Raw genomic sequence first — 10139 nt, forward strand, 5'->3', positions numbered from 1 at the left:
ATGCCTTCTCCCTGGAAACCAAATACTGCAGAAAGGTCAAGGATGAGGACTGAGAAAATACCATTTGATTTGGTAATTATAAAGTCATTGGTGGCATTGGAGAGAACAGTTTCAGTAAGGTGGTAGGGATAAAGACCAAATTGAGGAGCATTAGTTATGTATGGGTTGAAATCTACTCTTCATAGAAATTTAGCATTGAGAAAAATGAGAGATAGAAGGGTCATTTGAAGGTTTTTCAGAAAATTAGTGAGTTCTGTTTGTAGACAGAAAAGAATTATATTTTTGAAGAAAGGAAAAGAGAGAGAGAGAGAGACAGAGAACAATGGAAATTACAAAAGAAAGGGGATCAAGAATAATAGGGGAAAAGTCTTGACAAGGAGGAGGGTCACTTCTCATTGATGAATATATATTAGTGTAATATCTTCTTATTGGTTGAGGTTTAAACTTCTAAATCATAACTGACAAAGGATCATAGAGTACTAAATAAAGTCAAAGTGTTGTTCATTTGAGTTTGAAATGCCTTGTGATTCTTTTGGAGGAAATATTCATTTTTTAATGGTGCTTTTTAAAATTGCTTTTATATTTACTCCTGAAAAGCTTCTGAGTAATCTATAGATAAAAACAACTATTGGTTATTGGTACATTTCAGTCTCTTTCTGCCTGCCCAAAAATTATACTTAACCATATAGATTGCAGTTTAATTTATTCTAACAGTTTGGCATGGTGAGAAAATTCTTTAATAGAAACTTATAAATCAGTTAGCAAAAACACATCTTTTCTTCCTTCCACACCAATTAAATTCAAATGAAGTAAAAAATTATTCTTTTCTGTTTAGTATGGAAAACAGCTCTACCTAAATTATCAAGAAGCCCTAAAGAGAACAGAGTCAGCCTATGACTGGACCTCCTTGTCTAGTTCCAGTATCAAATCTGGATCAAGTTCTTCTAGCATCCCAGGTAAAAAATCCCCAAAGTACTACTTCACTATTTGTCATAGACTAATATTTCAGTCTTTAAAGCAGGAATTCCTAACCCATTTTGTGTTGTGATCTCCCTTAGACCATAAGTCTGGTGAAATTTATGGGCCCCTTCTCAAAATAATGCTTTCAAATCTATAAAATATGTAGGATTAGAGGAAATGGATTGTATTAAAATGGTTATTTAATAGTTTTGAAAATTAACTTCAACTTTAAACTTTTTTTAGCCCTTTCCAAAGACTGATAACCTCTCTATTTCAGTGTAATTTCAGTTGTTGACCCTCTTAACAATAATAATTTTGCGTGTTCCATTTTTAAATTTCTCAGTACCAGGCTTTTGTCTCTTAATTACATTATGCTATTTCTTCAGAACAGAAAGCTGAGATTACTCAAATTATGAAAAATATTTCAATTGAGTATCTTCAAAATGGAAAACTTTCCATTTGGGGATAACACTATTCAGAAATCTCAAAAACAGGGAGGAAAAAAAAAAGATAATTTTCATGGTTCTGTTGCTTACTATAGTTTTTAATCAGTGAACAATCACACTTTCTTTAAAAATCCTGTCTTCCCTAAATTTCTATGAGAGTATAAAAAAATAAATAAGAAGTGGCAGTCTGTTCTTTTCTTTTTGTCTCTAACCTAAACCTCAAGCAAGACAATCTTTTCATCACTCTTATGTGATAACAGTCAGAGAACAAAATTGAAAAGAGTATAGACTAAAAAGTCAATGAGCATATGATATAGGAATATACCAAAAAAGAAATAAAAGAGCAAATACGGCCATTATAAATTGAAATGTCATGATGCTATATTTTAATTCAGTATCATTCAAATACATTTCATTGTGTACAATGTGGGGATAGACTTTTTTTCTCTAATTTAAAAAGTCCTTTAAGAATAAGTCATATAATCAGATCTGAAAGAGATCTCAAGAAATTATTGGATGCAAAACCTAGTTTTCAGCAAACAATAATTGAGTACATGCTTTTTGCAAAATATTGTTTTAGTTATGGAAAAAAACACAATTAATTTTCTTATTAATTAAATAAAATGGAATTCATGATTAAGCTGAGGAATAATACAAAGAAAAAAGTAGTAGTAAAAGTCCCCTTTTACAAGTGAGGAAGCAACAGCCCACAGAAGCTTTGGCTTGCCCCTGTGGCTGATAAGGATTACAAAGGAAGGCATTAGACTTTTTCTTCTTAATGGTGAATAATGATTATTATTAAAGTATGACTTAGAGATTCCTTAGGTTTTTTTTCCACCCCACATACCAGCAACATATATGGTCTGCAACCAGATGGCCACAAACTGCTACTGAGGAAACTACAGGAATATAATATAGAAGGGAAGATAACTCTTCCTGATTTATCCAGTAACTAGCCAAGATACAATATGTTCATACATATTCTCATTCATTTTCATTCTTTTTCTCTCTTTTTATCTTTCTTCCCACTCCCCCTCCCTAAAAAGGCTCTCATTTCAAAATCTTAATTGATAATGAAGAGAAAAGTTTAAAACTGTACATTAAATGTAATTTAATCTTACTTTGTCCCATTTCCCAATGTAACAGAACAGACATTAAATTTAAAAAAAATGCTTCATTTTCTCAGTCAAAAGGAGTGAAAATTTATAATCAACCATCATTATTAGTGTTGTTGGGTTTTTAAATTTTGGGTTGGAAAATAGGAGGATGTAAGACCTTGTCCTATGGGGAAAAAAAACAGAGTTGGTAGGCTTTTTAATACTGACCCAAAATGTTTCCTTATTTGGATTCCTATTTGTCTTTGAATTTGTTCAAATTCAAAAAAATTTATTCTTTGATTTGCTGAATGACTGAATACTAATAATATGCACGGTCTTTTTATATAATTAGTGAACTGGTATGCTCTACAGTAGACATGAGATTTACCACTTTTAATTGAGAAGCATTTTCTAGTGGAAAGTATTTCATTTTATCAGTTGAGTGGTAAATTGACACTTATTTTGTAAGAGATTTCTCTAACACACTTATTCCTCCCCCAGACAACCTTTTTAAAAAAGTGTAATTTTTTAATTTAAACAGAGTCTCAGTCGAATCACTCTAATCAGTCTGATAGTGGAGTTTCTGATACCCAGCCAACAGGACATATTCGTTCCCAAAGTATCGTGAGCTCCATCTTTTCAGAAGCTTGGAAACGAGGGACTCAATTGGAAGAGTCCAGCAAGGTAACAGGCCTTCTTTTAGCATGCATATAGCAAATCTCAAGATGCTTTAATGAGAATAGACGTCATTGCAATGTTGCTCTGTCTTTTTTTTTTTTCCCTTTTTTTTTTTTTTTTTTAAGGAACTCTTCCTTTTCAGTTCTGTTTTTCTTGGTATCTTTATGATTGTGGGGAGTCACTATCTTATGTTTAAATAGATGTTATCAAATCAATTAGTCATTGATGGGTCAAGGAGAATTTATTCAGGCTGTTGTTTACATGCCTCTTATCTTCATTTAATTTCTTACTTTTATGGACTATTTTCTTGCTCATTCACCTCTTCCACAAAGTAAAAGAGGAAAGGAATGGGTTTTAATTCCTCATCTTTAAAACTTTTATTCCTGAAACTTGTGTTCCTGAGTCATACCTCCATGTTGAATTGGACACTTCTTCCTGAATTATTAAATCAATGAAAAATCTCAGATATGGAATCTTTGAGCTGAACAACTGATCCAGTGGTTCTCTCAATATTATTTTTGGTCTCAGGACCTTTAAGAGCCCTTAAATAATTTATAAAGATAACTATATAGATACACTGTATTTGACATTAGAATTGATATTTTTAAAACATTTCTTTAAAATAACAATGTCTACTGCATATTAACATTTTTTGTAAAAGATAACTTTGCGAAAAAAATTTACTGAAAAGAATGGTAGTGTTATATACTTTTGCAAATTTTTTTATTGTCTGGCTCAACAATAACAAAAAGCTGGATTGTCATCTGCTTCTGTATTCAATCTGTTATTATAAGGTTTTTTCAGTTGAAGAACATGAGAAAAAGATCTGGTCTCACAGTTACATTAATGAGAAGGGAGAAGAGGAAAGTATTTCAATAGGCAAATATTATATTAGTATTATTATGAAAATAGTTTTGATTTTGCGGATCTCCAGAAATTTGGGGGACTTTCCAGGGTCTGTAGACCACACTTTGAGAACCACTGGCCTAATCCAATCACCTTATTTTAGAAAAGAGAAAACTGAGATTGAGAGAATTTAAGTAAAATGCCTCAAATCCCACTGAAGTAAATAACAGCACTGCATTTCAATCAGTTCCTTGACCTTGGAGGTTATCTAGGCCAAACTTGTGCTCATTGTAGTTCTATTACATCTCTGCCAAATGGCCTCTTTAAAATAGCCAGTTCAAGAACTCAGTACATTTACAGCAGCCCGTTTCACAACTGCTGTTTCAATTAGGTTTTTATTCAGTAATTATTTTCTAGTGCTGTGATCTGAATTATTTTATACAAATGTACTGACAAGCTGAGTCAAACTGAAAATTTGTTGTGTAATGCCAGTTTGCTTACCTTTTGATTATTATCCAAAAGAATTCTAATTCAGAACAAAAACTAATATCAGAAGTACTTTGGGGAAAATTAAGTGCACCACAATAGAATTTTTAAAAATTCTTATTCCCTCTTTGTCTTTTAATTTGTTCTGATGAATCAGGAACTATGCTTCAGGAAACTCCACTATTTATAATTTCTAGAATAAAATTCTCCAGCATATGAAATTTCTAATGTTATCCATATAGATTTTTTATCTGCAGACTTGCCCCAAAGATGCAAAGATTTTGAGTTTTTAAAGGGTTGGCTGTCATTACCAAATAAAAGTTGATTGGAATTGAAGAATTTAAAAGGGATTTTCAAGTCAGAAATATTGGCAAGCCCCTTTGCAGTGGTGGAGATTGAAGTTACTATTCCTCTTCCTCTGTGTTTCTCCTGTTACCTCAGTCTCAGATGTCTAGAGTGAAGGCTGGCAGAGCTAAGGTCTGCATATCCAAGATGCCTAATATGGGGTACAGCTAAGGTCTGGGACTATTCTTTGAAACCACATTAACCTGAGTGATTCACAGAACCAAATCTTACCTACTAACACTTTTATTGAGAGCTGCTTAATCCTTTTATGTGATTATACTAATTAGCCCAAAGTTTCAATCTGACAATTTCAAGGTATCTTGTTTTAACAAATTGGTTGAAAAATCCTTTCTAATTCTTGCTTTTGATCGATTGTCATTACAGTTTAAAACCCCAAAGGTCTTGCCCAAATTATTTAAAAAGTAGAAGAAAAAAAAACAAACATTATCCAGGATATTTCTATATCATTTTCAGAATTTAATTGCATCCTTACATTATTAAATTAATTAATCAATGCATTAAATGATGGTGACTCCAGTAGCACTAAGGGACATTTTTAAGTCATCTGTCTTCTGGATTTCCTTTTCTCAAACCTATTGAGATTATTCTCATTTATCTCCTTGCTTTTTTCTATATAATAATGTTTTTTTTTTCCCTTGTCACTCACTGTAATGTTCATGAATCATTTCTTTATATATTTTCCAGTAAAACAAATATAAGGAAAATGTCCCCCTTTTACCTGCATTGCTGGACTTCTGTGCATGTTGGATGCAAGTGTCTCGTACGAATACAAGTGTGTGTGTCAAGCTCAGCCCTGTATGACTGTGCACGCCTGCTGAATATTTCCATGCTCTCATATGTCAGCACTCTAGCATCAGAAAGCCATCCTCATTCATCAAGAGACCCTCCACCAGCACATCCTAAACCTAATCCATGCATCCGCTTGATGCGGGCACGCTCATGGAGTGAAAGGTTGTCCTCTCTCCTCATGACGAGTCCCTTTCAGGACAGGATGTGCCGCAGTAATAGCCGCAGGCCCCAAAGCGGCTTCCTGTCACTGTCCAAGCCGCTTCCACCCCAGAAGTCCGCTCCCAGGTGGACAGGCCCTCTAGCTCTCCACTTCGGAGCATAGTCTGAGAGGACTTTTCCTGTGGGTCCCTCCTCCCCAGGGAGCCAAGCTTCCTGCTTCCTCTCATGTGGTCTATCCATCTTCATCCTCTTGCTACATCTTCATGCATGTTCCAGGCTCCTTTTTTTTTTTTTAAATAGATAAGCAAATTAGAACTGAACTTTATAACTTTTTTTTTTTGTCTCCCTTGTCTCCCTTTTTTTTTTATACTCCTTTTAGGCCAGAATGGAGTCTTTGAACCGACCTTACACTTCACTTATGCCCCCTTTATCCCCACAGACTAAGACAGTCGCCCCCTATACTGCTTCACAGCCTTCCCCCCCTCTCCCCCCTCCCCCGCCTCCTCCCCCACCTCCTCCGCCCCCCCCACCGCCCCCACCCCCTCCTCTCCCTAGCCAGGCTGCCCCTTCCTCAGTTTCAGCAGCCACAATGTTTGTGAAATACAGCACGATAACCAGGCTTCAGAACGCTTCTCAACATTCAGGACCTCTCTTTAAACCCCCGCCACCCCTGGGGACCCAGCAAATGTCAGCAGCCTCCCAGTCAGGAAAGCCTCAACTGCTGGTGCCTCCTAATGGGGTGGTTCCCCCCCCCCCCCCCCCCCCCCCCCCCCCCCCCCCCCGGTGCCCCCCCCCCCAGCCGGTACCAAGACGGCATCACCCATCCCCCTCCCCGTCCCCACCCCTCCGATGCCCCCGGCCAAAAAGCAGCCCGTCTTTCCCATTTCCCAGATTCCTCCATCTCCCTCCGCTCTTCCTAGCCCGGTTCCCCCACCGACCTTACCAAAGCAGAGCTTCTGTGTAAAACCACCTCCTTCTCCGCAGTCTCCAGGGCCATCTGTGGTGAAGCAGATAGCCAGCCAGTTCCCCCCCCCCCCCCCGCCCCCCCCCCCGCCCGAGCCTCACCCTTTGAAGCCCGGGCCGCTGAGCGTGATGCCACAGTCTCCCCCCGCCGTGAAGGCCAAGCCCAAGTGGCAGCCCAGCTCGGTGCCATCCCCGGACTTTCCTCCACCTCCACCCGAGAGCATCCTTGTATTCCCACCTCCACCGGCTGCAACTCCAGGGCTCCCTCCCACCCCTGATAAGATGGGATCTCCGGTCAAAAAGACCAGCAAGACTTCAAGTCCGGGGGGAAAGAAACCACCGCCGACCCCGCAGCGAAACTCCAGCATCAAATCTAGCAGCTGTGCAGAATATCAAGAGTCCAAAAGACCTTCGGTGGACAGCCTTGTTAGCAAATTTGCACCCCCATCAGAACCTTCGGGGTCTCCCAACAAGGAAACCCCCCCACCTCCTGCAGCTCCACCAAAACCTGGGAAACTCAATCTCTCCGGAGTCAGTCTACCCATAGTTCTCCAACAAGGAGGCATTTCAGCAAAAGTACCAGGGATGAGTGGACCTGGTAAGGACTCAATGGTAGAGTTTCCTTCTCCTCCTTCAGATTCTGACTTTCCACCTCCTCCACCTGAAATAGAGCTTCCTCTTCCACCAGTAGAGATTCCATCAGTGTTTTCAGGAAACGCTCCTCCCAAAGTGGCCGTTGTTAACCCTCAGCCGCAGCCGTGGTCCAAAAGCTCCGTGAAGAAAGCCCCTCCACCCACGAGGCCCAAGCGGAACGACAGCACGCGCCTCACACAGGCAGAAGCCGCGGAGCAGCAGGGGGCCGCCCCAGGCGTGCCACAAGTGCCCACTTCTCCCAAGTCCAGCCTTAGCGTCCAGCCCGGATTCTTGGCTGACTTAAATAGGACACTGCAACGCAAGTCCATCACCCGGCACGGCTCCCTCTCATCTTCCCGGATATCCAGAGCCGAGCCAACGGCCACCATGGATGACATGGCGTTACCCCCTCCCCCCCCCGAACTGCTCTCAGATCAACAGAAGGTTGGCTATGGAGGTAGTCACATCTCAGGCTATGCAACTTTGCGGAGGGGGCCGCCTCCTGCTCCCCCTAAAAGAGACCAGAACACCAAGCTCTCTCGAGACTGGTAGCTACTCTAGGATTCTAGATCATTCTTCAATCAACTAACCTAACCTATAAATTCAGGTGTTCAGCACCTCCTCGTGTGATAGATGATGTGATCAAAATGGTATTCAGCTGTAGCTAAGGGTAATTGTATACATTCCCCTTGTCCCTCAAACTTAGTCCAAAAATGGGTCGTGTCTTTTGGGTGGGGGGATGTGGAGGGGATGTGTGTGTCTTTATCCTTTCGTGTTCCTTTTTTTTCTTCCACGTGGATTGGACCAAAAACCTTTCTTACTTTTCTGCATTTGAGGTATTTTGTAATGTCTGTCCATGTGCAATGAGACTCCGTTTGTGCATGTTTTATAATATACATCGAGTAGGTTTGTAATGGGACATTTCTCACAATTATAAAAGACAACCAGAATGTTTGGTTTATCTAGCTCGTTTGAGTCTCTGCCATCAAGCACAGAGAAGGGGCATTTAAGCTAGAAAAGCAGCTCAGCATCTCAAGAGTCTAATACTACCTGGAACAGTTGATGTGACCGGCTGCTTAGAATACAGACATGATATAACCAAAACATTCTGGCTGTAAACATTCAAAGAAAGTAGATGTTATTTGGTGATCTGGAGTAAAAATAAATTTCTGCCACAGGTAGCCTTCTAGAATGTGGCATTCTGTCCCTGAGAAAATCAGGGAGAAATTACCTGTTAATAAGCTTTGTTAGTTCATTTTACTGTTAACCAGGAGTCCGTTTCAATCCCTCCCTTGAGTTTCAAAAAGCTTTTAATTGAGTTTGGTTCCGTGTTTCTTTGTTTTGATTCATTCAGATATCCATGTGTAGACCCAATCAAATGATATTGATGTGTTCCACTTTGAAGTGTGCGCTTTTATCATGTAGCTGTATGTAATACAGCTCTCTAGGTAATAAGTAGGCACACACATTATACAAATGTATCATTGCCCAAAAACCACCTGTAGGGCGAATAGATACTTCCAGTGTTTTGGCTACTCTCCCAAGTAGGAGTGACTAGAGGGCTTCATTTAAGCTTAGTTTTGTCCTTTCCAGCATTGATGAATACCTAAATCCACAAACATCCTGTATTTTGTATAGAACTTGAGAATATCATTAGACTTTGAAAATGGGGCAGGGTGGGGGGAGGAAACAGTCAGAATCCTGTCTTTATAAATTGTGAAGGCTTATCCAGCTACCAGATAGGGATTGGAATGCCAAATTATGAGAACTTGAGATTGATCACCTGTTGTATATGTGCAGCACAGCATGAAATCAGAGCGGAACAACTCCAGATCTAGTGTTTTTCTAGTTAATCTTACTCCAAGTCGATTTTTATTGGGAGAAGGGGTGGGAAGGAGAGAGACACACATCAGAAATCCTGTCCTATTATCCTGATCTTGGGGAGTGGGAGGAGCTGCTTTTACACAGAAAACCATAGAACTTGCCCAGAAAGCATAAGGAAATGACTATCAGTGAAGAAAAAATGTTCATATTTTTAAAGATGAAAATATCAAGATCCCGACCTGAAGGAAGAAAGAATCCAAATAATGTCATCTTTTGGGAATAAGAAAAGATTGAGCAAGTTGCGCACACACACACACAAAAATCTTGTAAAAATTTCTCCCCTTAGAAAGCAGTGTATTTAGAGTGAAGAGTGAAGTGAAAGCAAGCGGTACCTCCATTATCACATCACCATTCTCCTGTGTTAAAATAGTTTGAGCAATAAGACCATTGTGCATTTTAAAGCAATGCTACTTTAAAAAGCACTTTTTTTCTATTTTCAATCATTCACAAAACTTCCTATGTTAAACATTTCTCTGTTTATGAAGTGTCCTTAAAAGCATTTGCATTGTTGATTCTGAAGCATGCCCTGGTTTAGCCAGCTAAGGCCGCCTTGTAGGTAGGCGGTTAAACTCTGCTCCTGTCCGTGGGTGCTGCTGTCATTTTTCCACAGCCTTCTACCTGCAGTTTTGTATTGTAAGGAATTACCCTACCTCTTTTCTGGCAGGGTGGAGGTATGAAGAATAGGAATCCAGATTTACATATCTGTTTAGTGCTGGGTTTAGCTGCGATGTCAAACTTTTATCAAGTTGGACAGAGGATTGTTTTTCCCTACAAAAAATTAGATCTCTTTTCTCCTTTGGGCCTTCAGAGTTTTTCTAGGACAATTCCAGTT

General features: G+C 39.4%; 1 protein-coding gene across 6 annotated transcripts in view; it reads left to right on the forward strand.

Moving 5' to 3' along the window:
* Positions 1–7018, forward strand: part of RAPH1 (Ras association (RalGDS/AF-6) and pleckstrin homology domains 1) — a 94465-nt gene extending 87447 nt beyond the window's left edge. For 4 of the 6 annotated variants that reach the window (XM_031958246.1, XM_031958248.1, XM_031958249.1 and 1 more), the window contains 3 exons: positions 836–956; positions 3045–3187; positions 6207–7018. In XM_031958246.1, coding sequence (XP_031814106.1) covers positions 836–956; positions 3045–3187; positions 6207–6791 — 849 coding nt within the window. In that variant the 3' untranslated portion in view covers positions 6792–7018. Of the gene's footprint in view, positions 1–835; positions 957–3044; positions 3188–4954; positions 5520–5563; positions 6125–6206 lie in introns of those variants that run through there. The other 2 variants (XM_031958252.1, XM_031958251.1) reach the window with 2 other exon arrangements.
* The last annotated feature ends 3121 nt before the right edge of the window (positions 7019–10139 follow it).

This window comes from Sarcophilus harrisii, chromosome 3 (assembly GCF_902635505.1).
Source record: "Sarcophilus harrisii chromosome 3, mSarHar1.11, whole genome shotgun sequence".
Lineage (NCBI taxonomy): Eukaryota > Metazoa > Chordata > Mammalia > Dasyuromorphia > Dasyuridae > Sarcophilus > Sarcophilus harrisii.